This window comes from Eufriesea mexicana, unplaced genomic scaffold (assembly GCF_001483705.2).
Source record: "Eufriesea mexicana isolate 0111107269 unplaced genomic scaffold, ASM148370v2 scaffold9443, whole genome shotgun sequence".
Classification (NCBI taxonomy): Eukaryota; Metazoa; Arthropoda; class Insecta; order Hymenoptera; family Apidae; genus Eufriesea; species Eufriesea mexicana.
Window position 1 is genome coordinate 291,776 of NW_016917158.1, and position 27,628 is coordinate 319,403.

A 27,628-nucleotide genomic window follows, 5' to 3' on the forward strand; every position below is an offset into this window, starting at 1 on the left:
TTACCGAGAATCCGTAATTACACGGCACACACGCCACTTACGAGCGTTCCTGGCCTGCACATACCGGGTGTCACGCGGCCGAACGTCGTGAAAAAAGAAGCCGCCGTTACGAGATTAGTCCTTAGACGGTACGGGTCGTTTTTACTTTCGCGAGATTCACAGGTGTCCCTCGCAGCAAGCCGTGTTTCGCCTGTTCCACCGCTGCGCCAACCTCCACCGTTCCTATTTCGCCCTCCCACCCACCGCTTCTTTTCCAATTTTCCCGCCCTATTTTCCCCCGCGAATTATCCGCTTTCCCTCGACCCTTCGCGACTCGCTGCCGCGACACGCCACGCGCTCGATTAAATCTCCGCGCGTGCCGCGTCCGAGGGAATTTTAATTCTCCTGCCCCGCACCACCGGAACTCGGATACGTCGAAGCGCGAGCAGAGAGAAAGCCAACGGAGAAAATGATAATCGGTGACAAACGTTCTATTGCCGTGCGAATCGCGCGTGTGCCCGTTCGCAAACGCGTCATCGTACGCTCGCACGATCTCGTTACGCTGTACGCGTTAATCGCGGTTACATCATCGCGCTTCTTGGAAGAATTATGCCGCGATAACGGCCAACAGTCGAATTCTTCGCTCGATTTCACCTGCCCACGAGTCCAGACGATCCAGCGCGGATCTCCCCGAAATCCGTTATCCGATAAATTAGCTCCATCGAACAGACACTTGTTGCTCTTGTCACCGCTCGTGCATGCATCGCGAGAAGAAGAAATTTTCGCCTAAACGCCTCCCTTCTGCCTCGAGAGTTTCGCTCTCACGGTTCGTATCTGACGGATTTTTCATTTTCCCCGGACACTTCCGGTTCGAAACTTCGATACGCGTCCGATACTCGGATACTCCAGACTGTTTACAAAGCAGATACACGCGCGATTCGATTAGTCACTCGCGGGATTTCGTTTAATCGACTCCGCGATAAAGCTCGACCAAGTATTTTCGGTTCATCGTCTTCGCGTTTATCTTCGAATTCTGCCCCGGAATCTCTCGGCTCGGAGTATCGCGCGGATAAAGGGAACGAGAGGCGAAATTGACCGTAACACCATTGCCGGCCAGGCAGTTTATCTTTCTCGCTGCATCGCTTTCCCATCGATTTCCGACTAATTGCGCCGGTTAAAAGTGCCTCGCGGATTTAGGGTATCTCGAGAGGATTAGACGCGAAAGGCAAGCGGGCGAATCGGATGGGCGGACGAGAAAATCCGAGGATTTATCGGCCCCCTTGCGAATTTTCCACGCTCCAGCCGGAAAGCTGCAACGTTTTTCTTTCGCCTGCTTCGAGGCAGGAAACATGCCGAATTCACAGACACGCGGCACTCGATCGCTGGAACGGGGTTCAACGGCAGGGATAGACAAAGATTCTCTTTTTATTGCTCGCTTGTATATCGGAGACTAATTTCCACCGCTGATCATGTCCAGCAAGTCCTTTATCGTCATGTTCTTCAACACGTCGTTCAATAGATCGGCGACCAGCGGGCTCGCGGCTACCGATAGCTCGTTCTGGTAGTCGTCGATCAGTCCGGGTAGTATCTCGCCGATGGCTTTGCTCAGAACCGCCGACAACTCCTCGTCGTTGTACAATCCCGTGATCTCGCACTGCAAAGATCCGCGAATTGGCATACGCGCGTGGTTACAGCTCCACCGGCATACTCACGTCCATCTTTTGCACGCGCGCGTGCAGTACCAGCTGCGAGACGAATAATTTCTTGTCCTTCACCGACAGTTTCAGGTCCACCGACACCATCAGGCCTTGGATCGAGATGCTAGGGTTCAAAGGAAACGAATCGCGGATAGAGAAATCCCGTGGAATCGATACGCCGAGGAAACGAGCGTGGAGCTGCAGCTAGCCTCGCTGTAGAAATCTAGGGCAGGGACCGCTGATACTCCGTTTCGGTAATACTGCTTTACTAACGTTAGGGAACTGCAAAACCGACCGCGAACGCGTTCTCGACGGATCACACGCTCCTCTTCGAGATCCGCTGCAGTTCCAAGCTTTACCGTTCTACTCGTCCACGCTCGAGGAAGACCTGCGAGACTCGCCGAGGAGTTCAAAGACGAAGCATGCCGGATCCACGCGGATTTTTCCAGCTCGCGCTGCTCGACGTAAAGTCTTACTCACGCTAGGTTCCCATTCCCGTACACGGAGATGTAATCGGCGAGTGTTCCATTCACGCTGTACTTGGCGGCAATGTCAATTTTCTCCCAAAGCAGGCTGACGTTGGCTTTGATACCGATTATCGTGAAATCGCCACGATTCACTTTGTACTCGGACAATCCGGTCGCGACCAAGTTGTCCAGGTATCCACGCAATCTGTTCGAACACGAAGAAAGCGATAGTTGGCTCGGGTGTAATCGAAACGCGAAACGTACGCTTACCGTACTGCCTCCTGGTCCAAGTTTACGTCCAAGTGATCCTGTTTCAGGGGGTCGAGAACGGGAATGATGCCGAGGTGGTCGTCTCCTCGCCTGAGCTTGTCCTTAAATTTCTCGAGGAATCCGACCAGTTGACCTCCTCTGGTGTCCAACACACCACCGGACAGGTTGGCCTCTTGAATCGCGAGAGAAAAAGCATTTTCGACTCGATCTGTGCGTAACTCGCGAGGGAAAGCGTTACACTCACCGTTTACGTTGGGCACGCGTGCCTGACAAGCGACCAGCACGCAGGCTAACACCGCGACGAGAAGACGCATCTTGCTGCAAAGAGACGGAAATCGGCGAGGAACGCGAGGTCTTCCGCGATCCGATCCTACGAGATACTCGCGTTTAATCGATAAATCACGCGTCCAGCGTACTTCCAAGAATACCGAGATCCCATCGTCGATCGTTCCTTATATACCAGTCGATATCGTGTACTCCAGCTGCGTGATTTCTTATCCGATTATTGCAGCTATCGGTGAAGACCGTTTGCTCGATTCGTAATGTCAAGTAACGAAAAAACAAGGCTTAATCTCGACGATATTGTCGATGTTCGAGAGACGACTGATGCTCCGAAACGCACGATTCCGTCGCGATAACGAGAGACGAGACAAAGTCTAGTGGCAGGAATTGGCGAATAATCGCGACGCGTTGCAGGATCCTCGGGCTGATCGACGATGGTAATTATCGGGACACGAACGGAGCGCGAATTTCCATAAATCCGAAAAGGCTATTTTAGGTGGCCATGAAATTCGCGCGGTATCGATCGTCATGGCGTAAATACTTGGTTATTGGAAGGCTGAAATCGGAGCAACGGGAACGAAGGTTCCGGACGCAAGGCCGGAGGTAAGCCGGCAAATAAACTATCGATACGTAGTAAATCGCGAGCGGATAAGGCGTCGGGGAACGAGGAGAAACGGGATCCGGGAGATGCTGGTCTGGCATTGCGGGACCGGCCGAGGGTAGAGGAGAGAGAGAGAGAGAGAGAGAGAGAGAGAGAGAAAGAGAGATAGATAGAGAGCTCGGGGAATTGGGTGCGAGTCGATTCTTTTTGCCATCGTCGGGGATGCAGCTGTCCAGACGCGTTTGCGAAATTCCGCCATAGCCGGAAAGGCATTTTCCCCGGAAGGGGATGCGAACGCGCGGCGGGCAAAGTTTCGCTGGCGTTAACAACGCTGGCGCGATACGGTGGGATGAAAATTTGGAAAGTTGGAGAGAGATAGAGAGAGAGAGAGAGAGAGAGGATAGGCGCAGAGAGGAGCGTAGCTATAGGAGGGAAACGTGTGCAGGTGGCGGTGGTGGAGTAGCCGTTGGAGTATTCGGCGTGGAAAGAAAAAAGGAAAGAAAAAGGGAAAGAAAAAAGGAAAGAATAGGGAAAAAAGGGGAAAAAGGAAAAGCGGGATAAAGGAGCGAGCGGGGGGAGAGAGAAGGGAGCGGAAGGAAGAGGGGAGGGACTAGGGGTTGAAGAGGAGAGAGGGGCGGGAGCGAGTGGGGTGAAGCCGAGAGGGGATGCCAGGCCAGTTCACCCTTACTTGCCACGGCTCGACTCGTCAGTGCGGCCTGAACGGTTAACCGGCCTATTTCTTCGCGTGGTTCTTCCGATATCTCTCGTCCTCGCGATTTACGCCGTCGAAATCCTGCTCGCGACCTCGCCACCGATCACGAACCTCGAGATTCTGACGGCTGATCGCTCGCAGAATACACGGGAATCGTAATCGGAGTGGTGTTCTCGAAAATTTCGCGTCGACCGAGAGCCATCGAGCGCAAAGATAACGAAAAGAATCGAAGAACGTGAGAAGGAAAGAAGGCAAAAGCAAGAGAGAGAGAGAGAGAGAGAGAGAGAGAGAGAGAGAGAGAGGGGGAGAGGGATAGAGAGGACAGGGTGGAGAGAATCCGTGGGAGAAAAAGAGGCGAACGGTAGAAACGATCAGAGTTGACCCGAAGCAGCACGCGCGTTTCGGCTGGGGAACCTCGTCTTCCGCTGCTGGTAGCCGCTGTTCTCGTCGTGGTCGTCGCTGCCGAGCTGGACGCAAACGCAGGGCAAGCTACGACGGTGCTTACTCTCTTGGAAATTCGTAAGTTTCGCATTACGCACGTTTCTACGCGTCCGGATTATTTACCTCCGCGGCGGATTGTCGCGTAAATTCGCAGCATCCGATTCGCGAGATCCGAGCTCGATAGGTGGCACAGGGGGTCAACGAGGGTTTACGTTGGAGCGAAAATTGGGGGAAAAAGCTGGCAATAAATCGCGAAGAAATTCCTTCCCTCGTGCAAACGTTGGCTGGATAGCGCGAGATAAGCCGCCGATGAAGCGATAACTCGTGCACGGCCGTTCGTACTCGAAAAAAGATCGATTTCCGTCCACGTTTCGTCCTTGCACGGCGTCGAACCGCACTCTTTCTCCATTACCTCTACGCTCTCGATCACCGCGATTCCGACCTGTCCTTGTCCGTTTCGTTTCCCCAGGATCCGGTCCAACGACGCGTCGCGTTCCAGCCGGTCGTGCTTTCGTCCACCATCGCGGACAAACGGGATACGCGCTTTCCTCGTGAGCGTTCCGGACAACACGAGAAAAACGATCTCTCGTGATAGTGGCGCCCTGATGTTGTCGCCTTGCAAAATTTCCAGCGAAATTTCTCGACTGCGAACCCGTCGTCGCGACGACTCGCCTTCCTCTTCCCATTTCATTTTTCTCCGTGACCGCCGCGTCGTTGCAAAAATTCGGGAAAATTCGGGAGAATTGGTAAAAATTGGAGATTTCGAGGAGACGGAGGTACTTTCGGTGCGAGAATGAGGGGAAAGATTTTCAATTAGGGGCATCGACTGATCGAGCGGTTGCGAGCCCCGAACCACGCTGCTACCTCGTTGGCCGGAGCGGCGAATAAACCGCAAAGGTGTAAAAAAGGAAAAAGACGCGGCAAAGATCGATCGAAATAGCGAAAGCGTGGATTTATCGTAGACCGAGTGGCTATTATTTCCTTTATCCTAGCCTCGAAACGAAAGGAGAGAAAAAATCCGCGCCCTTACCTGCGAGGCCTGCGTAGCCTGGCAGGGGGATGAGATCGATTTTAAGCATAGATTGCCCCACAATAGTCCTATTAGTCCGCGTGAGTTACGACGACAAAGCTACCGGATCAACGATAAGATCAACGAACGGATATCAAGGTATACGTGACACGGATTAATGGCAACGTAGGTCCGCCAGCTTCGGCTGATAAATTTCTATAGGCTCGAGCCCCTCCGATGCACCCGCTAGATCGAACACGGGATTTTCGCGTTCGAGGTCAATCGGTAAATCTCGTTGCACGGTTCTACGTCGAAGGTCGCCGTTCTACCACTCGCTTCCGACTCCTTCCTTCCCCCGAATTACCTTTCCATTTCTATTTTCGCCCCGATCTTGATCTTGATCCTCGTTCCGGCTCCAAATTTTCTTCCCCGAGATGCTTTATCGCTCGCGCGGAAAGAGATTGCTCGTCCTTATCCGTTTTTCTTCCTCCTCCACGGCACCCCCTTTCTTCCCAGCTTCTCGCGGGCTCCGGGTTTTAATATTCCACGCACTTTTCACGGCAGCAGAGAGACAGAGAGAGAGAGAGAGAGAGAGGGAGCGGGTGGCAACGGAGTGGGACGTGGATAGCCGAGTCCGTGGAAAATAAAGATCCTCGAAAGAATTCCTATATTCTCTCGTAAGAGAATTTCGCTCCGCTCCCTTGGTCGGAGAAAAATTTCGCCACGCCGTTAATGGAAATATACCAACGAGCCGATGGACCGCGCGATATCGCGATACATTTGCTTATTTTTGACAGAAAGAGTCGAGGAATTTGAGAAATTTGAAAAACAAAGGCTAGATACAATATCTACTTGGAGTGGATTCGTATCGGGAGAACCTTGGACCGCTACCGCTACGATAACGACTCGCCTCGATCGATCAGAGATCTCTTCGATCGCGAGATGCTGATCGAGGAAGACACTCGGCTGCGTTCTTTTCAGGCTGGTTCGCACGGTTTCACGCGCGTCGCGACCCATAATATATTTAGCGCTCTCAGGGAGTGCAGCACACTCTCACGGTCGTCGAGGGCGTCGAGAAAACAATGACAAGGTTATACACGTGACAAAAAGAAAATTGACGCGTGCTCGGTGCGCGTGCAAGCTCGTTTCCCCGTGGCTTCGCGCGCCGAAGCTTTGTCGGATCAAGGGTCGCGTCGAAAACTCCGCAGAGAGAGAGAGAGAGAGAGAGAATGGGCGTGCGTGTGCTGGAGAGAAGGAAGAGAAAGAAGCGGCGGCAGACGGTGAAGCAACGAGCGTAAAGCAAACGTTGGACACACGCCGGTGGCCTTTGCTTTCGTTTGAACTCGCAATCAGTAGGGACTAAAAATAGGAGCCGTGACCTAACTACGCTCGATTCCACAATTATGCATTTCCTCCCGTTGTCCGACTATTTTTCGCTTCTCGCGACCGAATCAATGCGCCGTTAATACAACGTCTGTGTGTCGCGACAGCGTCGATCGAGAACCTATACATATCGCGTACGCGTCGCTGAAAGTGAGATGAAATTCAGACGCGGTCGCGGGAAACAGGGTCGAGTCGATATTTTTTTCCCTCTTTTTCCTTCCCCCCCTTTTTCCCCCCTTTTTCCCTTTGCGATCTCGCGGCTGCTCTCGGTCGCCCGAGTCATCCGCAATCTTTGCCGAACATCTACGCAGCGAAATTCCCTCGGCTGGCATAAACGGCCGGGGTGAAGGTTTCCCGCTGGAAGGTGCAACGGCTGCAACCCCGCGATTCTCTATTACGTTACCGCGTAGTTGCAAAGTCACGTTTTCGCGCTAATTAACTCTCTCCACCATTTCGGTTAATCCTCGCCAACTTGCCCGAGACGCAGCTAAATCGCTGGCTCGAATCTCGTCAGCCTCTCGCCGGCAATTGCCGCGAGTATCGCTCGCTTTTATATCCCGACAACGAGATAGACATCGCGAGATAAACGCAATCACGGATACGAACGTATCTTCGAGATCGAGTAATAATAACAACGCCGTGGACGTTGCGGAAAAAAGAAGGAGAAAGAGGTACATCTCGATATCGATAAGAGCCCGAGATCAACGATCCGATAAGGACGTTGGCCTTTATTCGCGCGAGACTGCAATCGCGGTGAATCTGCGCGCGTCTGCAATTCCGAATAACAAAGGCACGCTGCCTCTGCCTCTGCCTCTGCCTCGGTGGTCCGTTATTTCGCCACCTTTTCCGCGCTCTTTCGCGCAGGCAAACTGAAAAATTTGGCGAAAAGGGCGAGCAACGAAAGTTATCTAAACGCTGGCACGATATTAGGAACTATAGGAGGATTTCGGAGACTCGGTTGGATGGAAGGGGAGGCAACCCCGTCGTAGTCGTCGTCGTCGTCGTCGTCGTCGTCGTGGCACCTGCAGCTAACCCTCGAGGCTCTATCATGCTGCCACATTCTCCTCGGATCCTTATCTAACCAGGTTAATCTATCCTTCCCTATCCTCTACGACTTACTAGCGCCACGTTCACCTTCCTCCGTCCCCATCTACGGCCCCTTTTCTAGGGCTTTGTGTCAGCTGACACGTAACTGTTTATACCATTTCGGCTGGCACATCGCGTGACCAGCCTCGTTGCCGGATTCCCATTCTGCCAGATTAAGCTGCACGCTTTTCCATCGGCTAACCGAATCTTTCTCTATCTTACCCTTCCCTGTCTCATCCGAGAGATCGGAATTTTTCCCGTAGAGTACGCGATCCCGCGTAGTAGTAGTCGTAGTAGTAATAGCAGTAGTAGCAGTAATAGTAGTAGTAGTCGAAGCTGCAGAGTCAGCCGGGCAAGTGGAAGAGGGATCCGAGTGGCGCGACGCTAAACTCGCCATCGGCCTGGCAGCTTTGCCTCCATTCGTTCCACCGCTGCCCGTTACGCTCGTTGTGTCAGCTTTCGCAGATCCCTATCTAATCGGGTCGATCTGCCTTCCCACAGACTCCCCGCAGCCTGATTTTTTATGCACCACCGAAGCGTCACGTGACTTGCTGCACCGGCAAGGACTCGAAGTTACACGTCGGCCAGACAGAGTCTGCCTGCTCGATAAGAGAACCGAGTCCCGGCCGGAAGAAAATCCACGGGGGGATGATCGATATCCACGCGTGCCGAAAATTTACCAATTAGCGACTTGGTTACGCGCGCGGCGCACGGTATAGCGTAAGCGAAAGTATCGAGAGAGGGAAAAAAAGAGGAAGAAAAAAGGAACAAGTGCATCCGGCCACGAACGATTTTTCTTTGCACCGGAGCTGCATTGCGGCTGCAGCAGTTTCCGACGCATTGCCACCGTGAACTCGCGTCGAAAGGCTGCATCGAACTCCACGAGGCCGAGTGTCCGAACCAGCCGAATACACCTGCCGTTACGCGTAAAAATCCACGGCAGAGTCCGGTCTAAGTGGGTCGAGCTGGATGCGCGGTGTCCATTAACATTCCGGATTTTACTCGAGTAACTACTACTGGCATTCTCGAAATTCGATATCGCTCGCGAGTGCTCGTCCCCGGCGAAGGAAAAATATTTTACAACCGCGTTAACGTCGCGAGCCACCGACTCGGAGTGCTTTCGAGTAGCGGAAAGCTCTCGGCCAAAGAAGAAGAGGAGTGTATAGTCCCCGTTCCTTTCAGCCTGCCGATTAACACTCGACTTATCCGAGTCGCGCTGTTCCCACCGCTTTTCAATCCGCCAAAAGAGAGTCTCGCTTTGACGCGAGCTCGCGACAGCTTATTTCGGACCACAAGCGTCCACCGTGTTCCCGAGCTAGCCGTACAGTCCCCGCGATCCTTATCGGGCACCGTTAGCGTTAGATCCGCGAGGTCGCGGTGAAAAAGGTCTCGGTGTCTGGTTCGAGCTGGCACTCGGCTTTCGATCTGCTCGCGTTATCGCCACGAGACCGCCGTGCTTGTGTCTCCTTTTTCCTCCGATTCGCGTGTGAACGAGGGGCAACTACGTTCGATTGGTCCGTTGCTTCGTGCCGTGTTTACACCGCGATCGTTCTTCCGCCGCGACGCGTGAATAAATTATTCCATAGACGCAAGCGGGAACAGGCTAGAAGCGACACGCGTCGGCCGTACGACGACTCGCGGCGTCTTCCTCGAATCTATAATCGCGGAGAGGTCGCGGAGAGACTACTCGTGACCCGCATATCTATAAATCGGGTTCCAGTTACGGTAAAGAGGCACACGGTTCGTCGCTTTTCCTCGAAACCTTTGCCAATTTCCGCGTACCTTCGAATCGCGTTTAGAGCAGGCGGATCCACCGGACCTCGGAGGTAGGGAAATAGGGGAAAAAGAGGGAATTAGAATACCGGATGCTTGACCCAAAGTTATTTACCCTGTTTCGCGAAATATCGATCGACGCTCTGCCAGGTTCGCTAATCTCGAGCCGTCTGTTGTAAGGTCGAGTCCGAGGTACCTTCTCCGAGGCGGATCTCTGGACGGAACTGGCCAGACGCGAGTTGTTTACGACACGCTCGTGCATCAGATCCTCGGGAAACAGCGAAAGTCGTTAGCGTTGCTGCACGCGGGATCGATACGCGTGAGCCAGCGAATAAATATGCAAATGAGCAAATTGATTTGGCCGTTGGCCGTTGATCGTTCCGCGAGCGGAAGGACAGCGAGGATGTCCCGTGGATATCGACTCGCGATACTTTGGAGGTCGGCTTGGCGTGCACTCGGTAGACGTCTTTTATATCCACGCGTACCAGGGCTAGCGAAACTAGGTAGGTCTCGGGACAGGAGATCGTTTCGTTTCGACGACTCGCTGCCAAAGACTGGCTTCGGACTAGGAGCACAGGTCGACTCGATATCCGGGTCAAGGATCACCGTTGCGAGTCCTGATCCTTCTCTCGAATTTTCTCACAGGGACTCGTCCGACAGCGGGCGATTGTCTCTTTGGAAATTCAACCGGTTACCTCCGTGGCGCTATAACTTATCCAGGTCCAGGAGAGCTTCTCGGCCGCTCTCCGCTGACCGTGTTTGCGAGCGTATGTTTGCACGTGCTCTTCTACCCTCACCTGCGCGTTCTACGTGCACACACACACGCACACGGACAAAAGCAGCCCATGTGCCTTTGTACGCGCGTCGAGCCATAAATGTGCGCGCACACGGGGCCAGAGTTGCAGCGTGCTGCGAATGTAGCTTGTACTGCAGATACGTTGCGGTTCTGGCCTCTACCTATTACCCGCTCGCCGACCGAACGTGATACATTGTTCCTGCCAAATTCATGCAACGACCGAAAATTTCCTCGGCATTGCGAGGGAAACAACCGAGTCCCCTGGCCTCGGGCCGTCCGATTATTCCGACACGTGACGCCGCTTGCTCCTGCCCCGACTTCCTTTTCCTCCGTCGCTCCACTTTCCTTTAATCGCTCCCAATCGCCAGATGAGAATCCCGCCCTCTATTTCTCTCTCTCCTTTCCTCTCTCCTATGCCGGCTAACCTTGCCGAGTATTGTTCCCACCGATTCCTTTTGTTTCCCCGTATCGTCCACTCCGGTCAACGATTCGTACTCTCTCTCTCCCTCTCTCTCTCTCTCTCTCTCTCTCTCTCTCTCTCTCTCTCTCTATATCGCGTACTCCACTCGACCGCGGCATGTTCCCGCTTTCGCGCACACCCTCGTTACGAGTTATTTACGAAACGCGCGTGGCTGCGAATAGCCGGGAAATTCCGTTATCGAATTTTCCGCGATTTTTCCCCAATTCCCGTTTTCCCGGCCGGCCGGTTCATAAATAAATCAACGCCGCGTGCCATTTTCGCCCGGCGGATTATCCGCTTTCAGCCAGCGTTATAACCGAAAATTCGTTTTCGCCTGGAAACTCGTCCGGATCTTTCGCCGAGTATCCGGGCTATTTACGAAGCGACTTAGAAAGCGGGAATCGATGCAATCTCGCGAGAGATCCACTCGGCCTGGGAAAAATCGCCGATACAGGAGGCAGGAGACAAAGGGACAGCTGGGCCGAAGCAGCCAACAGCCGAGGGATTTCCGAGGCAACGAGTGGACCGTTAATCCCCGGGCTTGTTTGTCGCGGGTTTTATCACGGTCGATTTTCTCGTTACCGCGCGCGTACGTGACTCGCGATCGGCCGCGCTTCGGAAATTTGCTGACAAATTCGCCAAGACGCGACACCGTTTCCATTCCAGGCCGCTGCCTGGATCCGGGCGAGGGATTAAAACGACTGGAAACTACCCCCGCTTTTCCCTACCTTCTTCGATTTTCCGAATTTTTCGCGGAAAAGGGAGGGAAATTCCGTCGGGCGTACGCCTTTTATCACGCGCGTCACGCGTATCCCCATAGCCGACGGTGATTTCCGATTTTCAGCCACTCCCTCGTCATCGATCTTCGCCGACCCCGTAGATCCTTATCGGCCACCCCTCGCTCCCCCTCCCCCCTCTCCCCCCGACTGCCCCGACGTGGAACCGAACGAAAGGGAAATTACTCGTTGGGATAACGATTAATCGCTTAGGGGAGCGCGTAGTTATTAGATCGGATCACCGATTCGAACGGCGAACGAGGTATTCGGAACCCGGCCAATTCGGGGTAGTTTAGCGGACGGGTGGCGTGCAGGATGAGAAAGAAGGCTTAAGTGGAGCACGAAACGTTCGTATGTAGATGCGACGGTGTATCTGCAGGGTTGCATGCCAGCCTATGACAGGCTAAAACCGAGTGTGTATCACCTGTATCAGGGTTATGGATGGCCCGCTAGCACGCCAACCCAGTGACATCTCTAGGTCACCGCCGACCCCCGAACCACCCCTTTGTCTTCCTCCGCGTTTGCTTTCGCGCTTCTCATCCGCCACTCTCTCCTTTTCTCCCTTTTCTCTCCCCGCCGGCGTGCACCATGCCAACGATCGATGTTAATCGGTCAACTCTACTCGCGAGGAGTCGGACCGAGGCACATCAGGAGATAAGATAACGAGCCAATTACGCGATCCGAATTTTTCTCTCGATTCGCGGTAAATATACTCGGTAACTGGAAGATAAATTTAGAAGCCGAGAATACTCGCGGCGAGTATTGCAGCGAGTATTGCAGCGGGTATTCCGCGAGAAAATTTCCGCTCTAGGCCCCCCTGGAATCGCGATGGGCGGTGGAACAGCGCGGAGAGACGATGGAGAGACACAGAGGTAATGAAAGGTGGTTCGTCCTCGCGAGTTTCGCTCTCTCTTTTCCCCCCGAGCTGCGAGAAAAACGGTTCGATTTACCCGCATCCGGACACCGTTCCGGCCGCCAGCCGTGTCTCTGCTAATTACGCGGTTCGGTCGAGTGGAATCGACGAGGGAAAGCGACGAGGAGAGGATGCTCGGAGGTCGGGAAGCTCGCGGGAAATTTCCTCCGGGGAAATTATTCGTACCGATAGGCGAACGTCGAACGGAGCTGTTTCGTTTAAACGTTTTTCGACGACGAACCGGCCGACGAACAATAAACGCGGCAGGAACAATGATTCCCATTACGAGTTGCAGTTTTATTTAAAAGCCGGCATTGTCGTCGCGGACAATCGGTGGACCGCGAACTCGTGGCGTTTTCAGTGCTCACTTTTGTGGCCGACGACACGGAATGGCGGCCCTCTCCGCATTTAAAGACTCCTTACGAGCATTGTTCCCGCGATGAAAAGCTTCCTCTCTATGCTATCGAGAAAATAGCGGCATCGAGATGGCGCGGAGACGCCGCCGGAATTTTCCTTCCACGCTGGCGGAAAAAATGTCAAACGCGTGTTTCGCGTGGCGATCAAAGAGGACAGATAAAACCGGGATCGATCTATCGTTCGAACGTTGCTCGATAAACTCGGCGAAATTATCGAAAGCCACTCGCGTTGGCCTTCGAGCGAACAATAACGCGAAACTTTTCATACTTTTATCGCGACCATTGGAATAAAAGCAACGGACGCGATAGCTTTCCATCGATAGAGCGACCAGGTAAGTCACGATCGTCTCGTGTCGGGACCTCGGTTGCAGCGTCTCTTTCTCCCTTCCTCGGACAGCGTAGATCTCCGTTGATAAATCGGTATAAATGCAGCTCCCGACGAAAGTGGTACTTTCGACCAAGAGCTTTTTCCTCGCCACGGTCTTTCGTCGGCGCACCGGCAAAGCCCGTGTTTGCCCGTTAAAAACGCTTTAAATCGCTCTCTGCACGCGCGTCGGGGATGGAAAATAGCGGAGAAAGTCGGAAATCAGTCCACGGCGTGGACTGGTCGGTAGAGGGAAACTTGGCGAGGCAAATTGGACGCGCAAAGTCGATAAATCCGTGGTCGGGGTAGCTTCTCCGGTCGAAGCGCCCTTCGATCGGGAAGAAATGAAAGCTGGCCGGAGAAGAAACGATTAATATTAACGCGAGCTCTCGAGACGGCTGAAAGGAGCGCGACGGCGAGGACGCGCAGACGGGATAAGATGGCGAGCGGTTGGACGATAATCGCGGAAAGACGCGAGAATATCTCGGCGATGCGATCCAAATTCGTTATCCGCGTTCCCGCGAGGCGATGTTCCGCGCGCGCTCTGCAGCCTCGAAATGAATTTCGAAAGTGGGACGTACGCTTATTAGAAATTCCTGGATTGTTCCGCGTACGTGTATACCCGGTCTATTTGCCCGCTCTAAGTCGACCGGCCGGGAATTTACGGCCAACCCCTGGCCAATGGACCGGAGCCGAGATGCCGCAGGGAGAATCATAACGAGAACCATTTCCGACCCATCCGAATACTGGATATACGCGGCTTTATTAAAAGCTGCCGGAATTCCGCCCTCCCTCCCTCCCTCCCTCCAGCGTCTCGTTTATTTACTTAGGGGAGCGCGTAGTTATTAGATCGGATCACCGATTCGAACGGCGAACGAGGTATTCGGAACCCGGCCAATTCGGGGTAGTTTAGCGGACGGGTGGCGTGCAGGATGAGAAAGAAGGCTTAAGTGGAGCACGAAACGTTCGTATGTAGATGCGACGGTGTATCTGCAGGGTTGCATGCCAGCCTATGACAGGCTAAAACCGAGTGTGTATCACCTGTATCAGGGTTATGGATGGCCCGCTAGCACGCCAACCCAGTGACATCTCTAGGTCACCGCCGACCCCCGAACCACCCCTTTGTCTTCCTCCGCGTTTGCTTTCGCGCTTCTCATCCGCCACTCTCTCCTTTTCTCCCTTTTCTCTCCCCGCCGGCGTGCACCATGCCAACGATCGATGTTAATCGGTCAACTCTACTCGCGAGGAGTCGGACCGAGGCACATCAGGAGATAAGATAACGAGCCAATTACGCGATCCGAATTTTTCTCTCGATTCGCGGTAAATATACTCGGTAACTGGAAGATAAATTTAGAAGCCGAGAATACTCGCGGCGAGTATTGCAGCGAGTATTGCAGCGGGTATTCCGCGAGAAAATTTCCGCTCTAGGCCCCCCTGGAATCGCGATGGGCGGTGGAACAGCGCGGAGAGACGATGGAGAGACACAGAGGTAATGAAAGGTGGTTCGTCCTCGCGAGTTTCGCTCTCTCTTTTCCCCCCGAGCTGCGAGAAAAACGGTTCGATTTACCCGCATCCGGACACCGTTCCGGCCGCCAGCCGTGTCTCTGCTAATTACGCGGTTCGGTCGAGTGGAATCGACGAGGGAAAGCGACGAGGAGAGGATGCTCGGAGGTCGGGAAGCTCGCGGGAAATTTCCTCCGGGGAAATTATTCGTACCGATAGGCGAACGTCGAACGGAGCTGTTTCGTTTAAACGTTTTTCGACGACGAACCGGCCGACGAACAATAAACGCGGCAGGAACAATGATTCCCATTACGAGTTGCAGTTTTATTTAAAAGCCGGCATTGTCGTCGCGGACAATCGGTGGACCGCGAACTCGTGGCGTTTTCAGTGCTCACTTTTGTGGCCGACGACACGGAATGGCGGCCCTCTCCGCATTTAAAGACTCCTTACGAGCATTGTTCCCGCGATGAAAAGCTTCCTCTCTATGCTATCGAGAAAATAGCGGCATCGAGATGGCGCGGAGACGCCGCCGGAATTTTCCTTCCACGCTGGCGGAAAAAATGTCAAACGCGTGTTTCGCGTGGCGATCAAAGAGGACAGATAAAACCGGGATCGATCTATCGTTCGAACGTTGCTCGATAAACTCGGCGAAATTATCGAAAGCCACTCGCGTTGGCCTTCGAGCGAACAATAACGCGAAACTTTTCATACTTTTATCGCGACCATTGGAATAAAAGCAACGGACGCGATAGCTTTCCATCGATAGAGCGACCAGGTAAGTCACGATCGTCTCGTGTCGGGACCTCGGTTGCAGCGTCTCTTTCTCCCTTCCTCGGACAGCGTAGATCTCCGTTGATAAATCGGTATAAATGCAGCTCCCGACGAAAGTGGTACTTTCGACCAAGAGCTTTTTCCTCGCCACGGTCTTTCGTCGGCGCACCGGCAAAGCCCGTGTTTGCCCGTTAAAAACGCTTTAAATCGCTCTCTGCACGCGCGTCGGGGATGGAAAATAGCGGAGAAAGTCGGAAATCAGTCCACGGCGTGGACTGGTCGGTAGAGGGAAACTTGGCGAGGCAAATTGGACGCGCAAAGTCGATAAATCCGTGGTCGGGGTAGCTTCTCCGGTCGAAGCGCCCTTCGATCGGGAAGAAATGAAAGCTGGCCGGAGAAGAAACGATTAATATTAACGCGAGCTCTCGAGACGGCTGAAAGGAGCGCGACGGCGAGGACGCGCAGACGGGATAAGATGGCGAGCGGTTGGACGATAATCGCGGAAAGACGCGAGAATATCTCGGCGATGCGATCCAAATTCGTTATCCGCGTTCCCGCGAGGCGATGTTCCGCGCGCGCTCTGCAGCCTCGAAATGAATTTCGAAAGTGGGACGTACGCTTATTAGAAATTCCTGGATTGTTCCGCGTACGTGTATACCCGGTCTATTTGCCCGCTCTAAGTCGACCGGCCGGGAATTTACGGCCAACCCCTGGCCAATGGACCGGAGCCGAGATGCCGCAGGGAGAATCATAACGAGAACCATTTCCGACCCATCCGAATACTGGATATACGCGGCTTTATTAAAAGCTGCCGGAATTCCGCCCTCCCTCCCTCCCTCCCTCCAGCGTCTCGTTTATTTACGCCCCTCTCGCATCCCTCGTTTCTCCGCCGTCCAATCTCGATCCAGCCGGTGCAAATTTTCCGGAAAAGTCTTCCCACGCGATCGAGAAAGGCCACGCGGGTATACATAGACCGCGGTTTCGCGAAAAATTCCCGACTCCGAGGCTGGATCACGGCTGGATAAGCGGAAGCACGCGTTTCGAATGGAGTCGGAAAGATTCCAAGACCACGTGCCGGAAGCCCGTCCGATCCTCCTTCGACCAATCGAATTTTCCACTCCGCACTGTTGCAGCCAAGCGATGATCCGTGAACTTGGAATGTAGACGGAAGGGCGGAAAAGCGGATCTGCCCCTCGCAGGATCGAAGGAAGGGCTTTTCCTCCACCTCCGCCATCGTCTTCGCCGCTGCCTCACCCTCGAGTATCTCCAACCTCCGCATCGATTCCAACACCGTAAGTATCGTTGCGTCTTCACCGGGGCTCCGCGGCATCCGCGCCATCCGCGGACCCCTCTGACTCGCTGTTTCGTGGCTGCGTGCTCGAAAGGGAAGAGGAGAAAATGGGTACCTGTTCGAGAACAGGATGCCCGAGGTACAATGTACAGAGAGATCGATGAGAGGGATAATGAGAATGACCTAATTGAACCAAGTCGCGATTCTCGTTGGTTCTCCTCGTTTCTCCCTTTTCAAAGCGATTACTCTTCCCACTCGGGTCCCGTTTTGTTCTCGGATTCCGGCAGAGCCGAGACTTTCCTACGGCCTCGAAAAATCGTTCGCCAGGCCGAAGGAACGGATTAGCATTGGACGGGAAGAAGGAGGGTCACCGTGGAAGTAAGTAACTAATTGGCCCAGGAGGCAAAAGCAGCCAAGCGAACAGCTGGAAATCCCGTTTAATCGGCGATTCGTCGGGTCGCCAAGAGCCTTAGACTCTCAGAGTCTTAGACTCTACTCGCGACTATGGGAACGCGCGTGCGCGGAAGAGAAACACGGGATATTTATTCGGAAACGAAGGCAAAGTGGAAGCACCGCAAGTTCCTTCCCTCCCTCTAGCCCTGTCCACGCGGCACGCGCGTAATTAATTATCGAACGATCCACTTTGCGGAAAACGAGGGTGCGCCCCCATGATTTATTCACGCGACCGCCAACATTTTCTGATCCTCGCATTAATTCCAGTAATCTCTCCTTCCCTCTCCCTCTATTTACGTGCCTCCTATTCCGCTGCCGTCAAAGAGAACCGATAGCGTCGATATTACCCCGGCCGATTATAAACCTTGGCTGCAGGGACGAGCCGGTATACCCTGGAATGGCGAGTAATTTGGACGAATAAGCCGAGCGGATAACGCGACTGGCCGGCCTGATAACGCCGGTGGCCTGGCAATAAAACGAAACGAAATCTCCCTGCCGGAGCCCGAATTCCCCGCCGGGAAGCGCCGGGAAGCACCGGGAAGCACCGGTATATTTTGTCGGTTTAATCGAGCCGTTCGATTTCCAGGCGTCCTGACAAATTTCGCCGCTCCATTTCCCGACACACTCGCGCGGCAATTGCTCGTTACGCGAACGCACGCGCACCGATCTTATTACCATTCTCGCGCGTCTGCCTTTTTCGCCATTCCGTTTAACCAGGCGGCAAGGAAATTAATCCAGTCCGCCCACCCCGCGGCCACGAGACCCGTTTACGAATTACCAAATGGATCGGCTAGATCCACGTGGTTACCTTGATCAGCTCGATGTCCGGGCCCCTGCGCGAATTTTCCAGCGTACCGCCTATCCAGAGATCGGTTTGCGGGAAATCTGCTACGAGCAGAGGCGCGGGAATCGAATGAGAAAATCGTTACCGTTCGGGTATGCCGATTAATCGCTGAATATCTCGCTCCCGCGACGGGTTTGCACGATGCTGCCACCGCGACGAGGGGGACAACTAACTTTTTACACTGGCTCCGTTCATAGACACGGACTCTGTGTCTGCCTATGCTCGCGATAGAAAGGCAACGCGCGTCCCTAGCTCCGACTTCCTCTTTTCTTCTCCCGGATCGCAGCGTGCAAAGTGCCACGGTATCGCGACCATCCACCGGCAATCGAGCGATTCTTCGAGGGCCAGCTGCATATCCGAGTTTCGCGTCGTTCCCTTGGCCCGACCACGGCTTCCGGTAAGTACGGCATGCTCGGAAACGCGAATAAATTTCGCGGCAAGTGGGAAAACCGGTGGTGGAAGCGTGGCCATCGAGGTCCGAGATCGACGGAGAGAAATTCGTGCGGCATTTTCCAATCGCTTTTCACCGATTTTCCCGGTGTCGGACCGAGGGCAAAAGGGACCAGGTGATACGCGATCACGTCGGGCGGTGATAAATTATCGTTTCTGATGACGGCTGATTCGCTAGTTTCTCTCACGAACGCTTCCGCGTGTAACACTTCGATACTGCGTGTAATCGCGCGTGACCAGCGTTCCACACAGTCGGAACACGTAGAAGGAAATGACCAATCAACGCGGACCTTCGTATAGAACCGCCGCGATATATTTCCTTTCGACGAGTAGGAAATTCGAAGCACCGTGCTGGAGATACGAGCGGGGCCGGCTAGATCCTTCCACTTTGTCTCGCTATTTTCGAGCAACAGCCCAGACGAAAATAGCCGCGATCGATTTCCAAGCTGGAATTCTCTTCAAGCCGCGAGTAATAACAGAACGGGTTTCGACCTCCGTCAACGCCGCTCGACCCTTTGAATTCCGCGAGAATTCCGCGTACCGAGTTGGGAGAAAGCTGTCGAAAACGCGACGTAAAAGTAACGTAACGATCCATTCCAGTTTCCATCGGTACGTGGTAGCGCTTGATCATCCTGCGCTGACGGAACGCTGAATAGAACGATACGCTGTTTTAGGCGAGGACACGATGCCAAGAAACCGAAGTTCCTTGACCAAGTTCGAGGCCCTGATGGTGCTAAGTTTAACGGTGCTGGTGCAACTGGACGTCTGCTGGTGCATGTCATCTCACAGAAGTAGACACCACGCGGACATGTCGTACGAGGACGCAAAGAGCTTCAGAGCCAGCGAGGAGTTGCCTAGACCAGCCGCCCTGAATTCGAACGATGATCCGCTGATAGTTCAGACCAGGAAGGGCAAGGTCAAGGGTAAGACCATGACTGCCACCACGGGAAAGGAGGTCGACGCCTGGTTCGGGATCCCTTACGCGCAGAAACCTCTCGGTAGGTTCCACCTGTACGGTCTATCGGCTTCGAAAACTCGGTAATTAACCTTTCACCGGCGCCAGCCAGACAGTCAGGCGCCTATTCCCGGCAAGCTATTCTCGGAATTTTTCTCTCTCTCTCTCTCTCTCTCTCTCTCTCTCTCTCTCCTCTTCCGCGTCTTCCCTTTTTAATCCGTCGCTTCTGAAACGGACGATGGAACCAGCCGCGTATCAATGGACCCGTGCATCAAGAGGAACAGAGGAGAGAGAGAGAGAGAGAGAGAGGGGGGGAGGAAGGGGATGATCTCGAAAGATGCGTGTGATTGTGGATCGGTTCGGGTAGAAGGAGAGCTATGGGTGTGGATGGGTGAGAAACGGGACGGGTGACTCTGTTGCAGGACGGCTGAGGTTCCGGCATCCGAGACCGGCGCAACGTTGGTTCGGGATCTTAAACGCCACCACGCTGCCGAATAGCTGCGTGCAGATTCTGGACACGGTGTTTGGCGACTTCGCAGGTGCGACTATGTGGAATCCGAACACGCCGTTGAGCGAGGATTGCCTTTACGTGAACGTGGTCGCGCCACGGCCTAGGCCTACCAATGCCGCTGTTATGGTATGGATATTCGGTGGTGAGTTCCAGCTGACACCTGTTCCGTCCTTAGAACTAGAGATGCTCGTGGAAACTAGAGCACACCGTCGCCTGGGCCAACGTTCTTTTACAGGTGGTCGCTTCTTAACGAGAAACGCTTATTTTTGCCGCGCGCCGTTATTTTAGAACGGCTATTTTTTCACCGGGTCTCTAGCCAGTCGGGACGATCGGGAGAGAATGGTCGGGGAACGTTCGCGACACGGCCCACACGAAAATCCTGCCGTGGCCAACAGGTGTGATCCCGTCGTAACGTCGCCGCGACCATTCCGTTGCTCCAAACTTCCAAAAGAATGGGGGGAGGGAAGAAAACGCAAACGACGAAGAAAGGATCGTTAACCTCTCTCTCTCTCTCTCTGCCCCTTCCAAAACTGCAACGATTGCTGGCCATAGTCGTTGCGAAAACGCGTTCATTCGATAATCCGAGAGAGATAGATTAGAGAGAGAGAGAGAGAGAGAGTCGGAGAGAGAAAGAGTTGGAGAGAGGAAATAAGCGTTGGTGAAAAAGAAGCGGAATATCGGGGGAAATAAATGATCGGAAGGGAACGGAAAAGTGTGGGAAGAGTGTGGGCGTGAGAAATGGCGTGCATAGGCGCAGACGCTAGTCGTCGGTGGACTAGGTTATGCGTGCATATGCGTGCATATGCGTGCATATGCGTGTGTGCGATGTGGTATGGAAAGCAGAGGTTTGTTTCGAGAGTTGGAATCGCGCGACATCCTTGTAGGTGGCTTTTACTCCGGATCGGCGACCCTCGACGTTTACGATCACAAAACCCTGGTGTCCGAGGAGAACGTGATTCTAGTCTCGATGCAGTATCGAGTCGCCAGCCTGGGTTTCCTGTACTTCGGAACCTCGGATGTTCCTGGGAACGCCGGTCTGTTCGATCAGATGATGGCCCTTCAGTGGGTCCGCGACAATATCGCTGCCTTTGGCGGAAATCCTGACAACGTGACCCTGTTCGGAGAGAGCGCGGGCGCCGTTTCCGTTTCTATGCACCTCCTTTCGCCTCTGTCAAGGTGCATACCTTTTCTCCTTGTCACTTTACGTTCTTCTCTTTTTTTCTTTTTGCTTGCCGCTACCAATGTCTACTGCTATCGACGCTACGCGATAGTCGGTTGGAGATCACCCCCTCTCGAGCGAACGAGCGAATAACCACGAAAACGCGACAGCGAAGGAGGTGGTCTCGAACTTAGGGCCGCTTCGATCTCCGGAACGATCGGGCAACGATTTAACGGTGACACCGGTGTCTCTCTCTCTCTGGCTTTCAGGCATCTCTTCAGCCAAGCCATCATGCAGTCCGGCTCCCCTACCGCACCTTGGGCGATCATATCGCGCAAGGAGTCCATCATGCGGGGCATACGACTGGCAGAGGCGGTCGGTTGTCCACACGATCGCGACAATATCGAAGAGGTGATCGATTGTTTGCTGATGAAGAATCCGATCGAACTGGTGAAGAGCGAGTGGGGCACTCTGGGCATCTGCGAGTTCCCCTTCGTCCCCGTGATCGACGGCGCGTTCCTCGACGAGACGCCGCAACGCTCGCTGGCCACCTCGTCTTTCAAGAAGGCAAACATCATGATGGGCTCCAACACCGAGGAAGGTTTCTACTTTATTATTTACTATCTCACCGAGCTGTTTCACATCGACGGTGCCGAGGACGTAAAGGTCAGCAGGGAGCAGTTCGTTAGCGCCGTTTCCGAACTAAATCCGTACGTCAATCAGATCGGAAGGCACGCCATTATCTACGAATACACCGACTGGCTGCATCCGGACGACCCCCACGTGAATCGCGACGCCCTGGATAAAATCGTCGGCGACTATCAGTTCACTTGCAACGTGAACGAATTTGCCGGCCGGTACGCCGACACCGGCAACACCGTTTACATGTATTATTACAAGCACAGGTGAGATTCGCGTCCGATAGGATCGGAGAGCAGGAGTCTAGAGGCGAAGTGGCCGCGACGCCGCTCGATCCAACCGATCCAATCTATCGTGTCCAGTAAACGATAAATTTCGCTTTCTCCGTCCGACCTCTGTACTCTCTCACCACCCCGCTTTCCTTTCCCGACTCTGCCTAGATCCGCGAACAATCCGTGGCCGAGATGGACCGGGGTCATGCACGCCGACGAAATTAGCTATATCTTCGGCGAGCCGTTGGACCCCTCCAAAGGATACACCACCGAGGAGGTCAACCTGTCCAAGAAAATGATGAGATACTGGGCCAACTTTGCCAAGACAGGGTAAGTCTTCATCCTCCTTTCCCCATCTTTCCTTTCCTTCCCTTCTTCCACCTGTTTATTCTACCTATTCTACCTATCGCTGGCTAATCGCTCGCCATCGCCCGATCCTCCTTCAGGGACCCGAATATCGGAGACTCCGAGATATGGACGCAACCCTACTGGCCTCCGCACACTGCCGCGAAAAAGGAATACCTCACACTGGACACCAACAGCTCGGAGATCGGCAATGGACCTAGAGCGAGACAGTGCACTTTCTGGAAGCAATACCTTCCGCAACTCCTCGCCGCCACTTGTGAGTACAACAACGTCGTTTTCTTTTGTTATCCTCCTTCTTCGCCGTTTCCATATTCCCAGAGTACACTTTCGTTTATCGAATACTTTACGCTCGGTTCGCCCTCGGATTATCTTCCGTGACACCTGTTGAGTGGAAAATACCTTTCGTTAACCTCGAGGTAGTAATTCGAAATCGAGATCCCCCCCAAAGTCTTTGATTAATTCTCGCAACCGCGAGGTACACGTCGAGGCTATCTCCCCGAAGATTTCCAGGTGAACCGCGCGCGCGAACCTGCGACCAGCTGCGCCGAACTTGCTCAAACTTGGTCAAACTCGGTCCGATGGAAAAGTAACGTTCCTTCCAACTTTTCCTCCTCTCGCATCTCCTCTCCGCTCTCCCCAAAAGTTTCCGCCATTCCGACAATTGCTATTCGCGTTCTTTCTCCCCCTCCCCCCTGGGTGCTGACCGAAACTCGAGTAAACGCGGAGACTGTCGTATTTCTTAACGAGCAGCTACCACCCTCTTTCCTCGCGACCGAGCTGCGACGAAGGGTACGACTGGAAAATTGGAAATTGCTTTCTTGGCAGGTTCTCCGTGATCGAATTATTCCATCCCAATTACCTTTATTATAGGCGAGTGCAATTTAATAGAGACGATATTCGCGGTTTCCTGACGGAGGGGGCGACTGCTCTGGCCCCGTGCCATTCCGCGAAATACAGGCTCGATCCGCTTTCTTCGCAATCCCGCTTGTCCTTAACGCGGATTCGATTATCGGTCACGGATAGAACCAACCCGATCCACGGATCGCGTTTCTGGATATCCGAAAAGCAGACTCGGATAAATCACGAGAGGGAATTGGTTCGGCAATCCATGGTGCAGGAGATTTCTTCGGATCACTTCGGGGCACCTCTCTCTCGATCCGTCGCGGATGCTGCAAAAGTAGGCGTTTCGCGATTAAATCCTGCCGATTCGGGAGCTTCCGGTCTCTCGACGACGAGAACCTCTCTCCTGGGCCATCGGTCGAGAGGGTGTTTTTAGGCCGCGAAGTTAGGTCGCCGAAGAAATGGCTACCAGCCAACCGTCGATATCCGTTCAAAGAATCCGTTTCTCCTTTGTCCCCGACGACGTCGCGACGCGGGCCAGGGCACCATTGGCGGAATAAAAGTCGCGAAACCGTAGAGACGAGCCAATTTTTATTGGCACCAACGTCGCGCGTCGCATCTCGCGAGGTTTCCTCCGCGATACGTCTAAATCCTTGCCTGTCTCGTTTTCATTAGCCTAATGGCCCAAGGAAGGATCGAGCGAACATCCGGGATGCCTTTATCCCCGACGAGGCGAGTTTCGCGGATTTATTCCGCGAATTTATTCCGCGGATGGCGAGTCGGTCACGGAACGGTCGTCGAATAGTTTAATTCGGACGGGGAGACAGATGGACGGGGCGAGGAGCGGAATAAAAAGCGTGGCGGAAAATTGCTTCCGCGGTGCCATCTCGGAGCCTCTGGCCGGGTTTTTGTTTCCCTTTTCTTTCAAATAATATCCATCGTGCCCCGCAGCGTCCCTTTTGCCGGGACCATCCGTGTCCCTGTGTAGGTATCAGCTGCGGTTCGATAGCCCCGCCCCGAGGCCGTTCTCAAACTTTCCCCCAGATTCTTGCCTTTTCCTTACCTAGCGCGTACCTAGTCCAAGGTGCTGGTAGGTTAGCAAATGGTCGGCAAAGGACCGCGTGTCCGATAGGAAGAAGGAGCACAGCGACCAAGTATGCGGCGCAAGGGACAAGCGGAGGTGGACGAGCGGAGACGAAAGGCGTTGCACGGCTAAATAAAATGTCCGCATATGCGGCAGATACGATGCTCTGGTCTGGCGCATCGGCACTGTAAATAGAACGACGACGTCGCGGCATTGCTTTATAATTACGTCGGTGGGCTTGGAAAGGTTAACCGCACGCCAGTGAAGGTAGAGGGTGTACGGCACGGGGACGTGTCGTTGTCACGAGCACTAATGGCTCGTTTACACGATAAACCATTGGCGTAACCGCGGATATACACTCGGCTGGTATTTTGCCTGGTTCCGGCCCGGAGGACCCCACCGAGAGAGGAGCCGCGTGCGAACCGCGAGGGAAATTTCGCGTACGGTGTCCGGAGGAAAGCTCGCGCGCGGCAACGGTCCGCGCGGTTCGCCTAATCGACGCGCGGTCACGTTCCCGTTGACTCCTAAACGAGGATTTATCGCTTTATAAAATCGACCGAGAGCTTTTAGGCGAGCGGCGTGTGCACGGTGCATGCGGCACGAGAAGCGGGGACGCGAGCGTACGGGAGCGGACGAAGGTGTCATTTTCATCATCGCTAACGATCCGAATTCGAGCCATTGGCGTAACGCTGTCGTAACCGTGAGACCGGTCCCGGTGTCTACCGCAGCCCTGACGTCACCGAGTTAAATGCACCCTTGCATCGGACACGTTCCCCGTAATCTATGCGGCAGAACTGCCGTTGACACGGCGCCAACCTGGAATCCGCTCGAAACAGGCCGCGGCTGCGATTACATTCGCGATAATGCCGTTATCTCTCTCGTTAACGATCCCTTGTAAAAGTATATTTATGCTTGTCCGCATCGCTTTGACTTTCGTCCAAAATCCCCCCACCTATCCCTCCCCTCTGTCGCCCCTCTGTCACCCCACTTCCTCCCCGCCGTTTATCCAGCGAAACTTTGACGAGAGGACGCGCAGCGGCGATAACGATCGCGACGATAACGATAACGAGGCTTTTATCGGCGCGATGCGTAGAAAAGCGACCAATCCGACCAACCGAGCGAATAAATTCGGTTTTTCCTTCTCAACCGCATCCCCGCAACCATCTCCGGTTAATATACCGGATGTTACCGAGGAAAGTTCTCGGTGGAACTCGCGAATCGCTTCAGGGACGACGCGACCTCCTCCGTGGCCCCCGCAGCTTCCGGTGGACACGGAACGACAGCGTTCCATCCAGAGACCCAGGCGAGTAACCGCGTGGTTCGTCGCAACGTTTCGCATCCTCCGACTCTCTGGCTCTTCGAACTCGTTTCACCTCGCGGCGACCAATGCCTTGGGCATTTTCCACTTCCGGGCCATAGACGAGCCGTGGCATAGACCTCGAGCGAAATTCGCGCGACGAGCAAATCGGATATCGAGCATTTCAACGAGGCAACGAGTTGGCCGACAGATGGATCGCGATTAATTACCCGGTACACGGATGCTCGATCGCGGGAACAATGCGATACTCGTCGCGTGTGTAAACACGCCGATTGATCGCCGCGACGCGGAGGAAAACGGGAAACGGGGAACGGGGAAGGGGGACGATAAGGGTTCGTCGACGAAGTTATCGTGCAATTATTCGGCAATCCGTCGACGATTTCACAGCGACGAGGTAATTGAAGGAAAATACGCGATGCGTCGGGAAGGGAAAGTTGGAGTTGGATCGCGATTCCTCTGCCAACAGTTGGCAAGTTTGCCCGCGATCGATCGGGAAATCGAGTATACGCGGCTGGGAACACGTTATTCCCGGCTGGCGAGCCCGGGTCTTGCCTTTTCGCACGGGAAAAATTCGCGCGAGTCGAAGAGAAAGTGGAAAGGAAAATACGGGGGTTGTACGCGAGGGAAGTTTGATCGGTGCTCGCGTCTCGGAAAGAAAACAGTGATAAAGCTGGCGGGGCAACGGAGGGGCAACTGGCTCGACGGAAGGTAGGGGTTTTGATCGTGGCACCCAGGAACGAAACGGACGAGCAGGGTAAACGAGGGTGCGGGGGTGGAACTGGCCGCTCGGCAAAGTGGATCGATGCCGCCGCGGCACGTCTGTGCGCGCAAACGTGCGCACGTGTGCGTACACCTGTACACACACACACACACACACACGTGCGTGGATGCGTCCATCTGCCGATTCTACCTGCCGAAGCCCGGCGAAAAGCACCCTTCCGCGCTTTTCCAAAGCATCGCGAGGAAATCGTGCAAAGCACCGCCAATCCCCCGCTCTCGCGTGCACGCGTCCTCTCGCTTTCCACGCGATTCCGCTATCTGCCCTCGGCCCGATGCCGGCACCGGCGATCCACCGCGAGATTTATCGCGGATTTATCGCGGATTTATCGCAGATTTTTCCCGAGAGATTTCAAACGATTTTTTCTGCTCGTTTTCTGTTGCAGCGAAACTGGAGCTCGCCTCGAAGGAGACGTGCAGCGGCACGAGAGTAAACGGCGACGGGGGACATTGGTTGCTGGTGTTGGGATTGCTGCTGATCGGTGCCCTGTTCAGCCAGAGAGTGGCCGCCATTCAGACCGGTACGAACGACGTACCGCGAGACTTGGAGCCCAGGGGCTTGGTCTAGCTCGTCGGTGGTCGAGAGGGCCAAAGGTCGCGACCAACGCGATGCGAGCACGGACCAGCGAAACGATCCACGACCTTCTAAAGCGTGTTAACGAGTCATATCGAGCATCGCCGATATCGAGGCAAGAAGCGAAACAGACACATATCAATGCAGTGGAGGGCGCTCGATCGACCCGACACCCGAGGTGATCGCGTCTCCTCTTCGTCAGTGAGAAAGATTTTAATCCGACCGACAGATCTACTACGGTATCTCGCCCCCTTGGCTAGGGGTCGGGTAGAAACTGTGCGCTAGACGACGGACTCGAAGATTTCCTTCGACCGACGTGTCCGCGTCGTCGACAAGTGTCGTTTTACCTTTCCATTTCGTTTTCTCTCCTCCCACTTCCTTCCCCCCTTTCTTCCT

At 54.2% G+C, this 27,628-nt stretch overlaps 2 protein-coding genes across 3 annotated transcripts; one reads left to right on the forward strand and one right to left on the reverse strand.

Annotated features, from left to right (window-relative positions):
• Nucleotides 1–1,416: 1,416 nt before the first annotated feature.
• Nucleotides 1,417–2,819, reverse strand: LOC108553139 (uncharacterized). The gene is made up of 5 exons (XM_017907917.1): nt 2,658–2,819; nt 2,414–2,585; nt 2,157–2,348; nt 1,692–1,800; nt 1,417–1,633 (listed from the first exon to the last, which is right to left on the reverse strand). Exons 1-5 carry the CDS (start codon nt 2,725–2,727, stop codon nt 1,430–1,432), a joined length of 747 nt encoding a protein of 248 aa, XP_017763406.1. The 5' UTR covers nt 2,728–2,819; the 3' UTR covers nt 1,417–1,429.
• LOC108553136 (acetylcholinesterase) lies at nt 1,853–27,628 on the forward strand. 2 transcript variants are annotated; one of them, XM_017907915.1, is made up of 9 exons: nt 1,853–1,930; nt 16,833–16,991; nt 19,412–19,735; nt 20,115–20,345; nt 21,088–21,379; nt 21,632–22,267; nt 22,442–22,603; nt 22,720–22,895; nt 27,045–27,628. In XM_017907915.1, exons 3-9 carry the CDS (start codon nt 19,423–19,425, stop codon nt 27,224–27,226), a joined length of 1,992 nt encoding a protein of 663 aa, XP_017763404.1. In that variant the 5' UTR covers nt 1,853–1,930; nt 16,833–16,991; nt 19,412–19,422; the 3' UTR covers nt 27,227–27,628. The 2 variants fall into 2 exon arrangements, with proteins under 2 accessions (XP_017763404.1, XP_017763403.1); XM_017907914.1 differs by lacking the exon at nt 1,853–1,930 and adding an exon at nt 4,448–4,527.

What these genes read in the sequence shown, in the direction of transcription:
- LOC108553139 (XM_017907917.1), bottom strand. Translation starts at nt 2,727, where the DNA reads ATGCGTCTTCTCGTCGCGGTGTTAGCCTGCGTGCTGGTCGCTTGTCAG. An exon ending in ACGCGTGCCCAACGTAAACG is followed by an intron (nt 2,586 to 2,657) that starts GTGAGTGTAACG and finishes TCGCGATTCAAG; the next exon opens with AGGCCAACCTGTCCGGTGGT. An exon ending in TTGGACCAGGAGGCAGTACG is followed by an intron (nt 2,349 to 2,413) that starts GTAAGCGTACGT and finishes GTGTTCGAACAG; the next exon opens with ATTGCGTGGATACCTGGACA.
- LOC108553136 (XM_017907915.1), top strand. Translation starts at nt 19,423, where the DNA reads ATGCCAAGAAACCGAAGTTCCTTGACCAAGTTCGAGGCCCTGATGGTG. An exon ending in GCCAACTTTGCCAAGACAGG is followed by an intron (nt 22,604 to 22,719) that starts GTAAGTCTTCAT and finishes ATCCTCCTTCAG; the next exon opens with GGACCCGAATATCGGAGACT. An exon ending in GCAACTCCTCGCCGCCACTT is followed by an intron (nt 22,896 to 27,044) that starts GTGAGTACAACA and finishes TTTCTGTTGCAG; the next exon opens with CGAAACTGGAGCTCGCCTCG.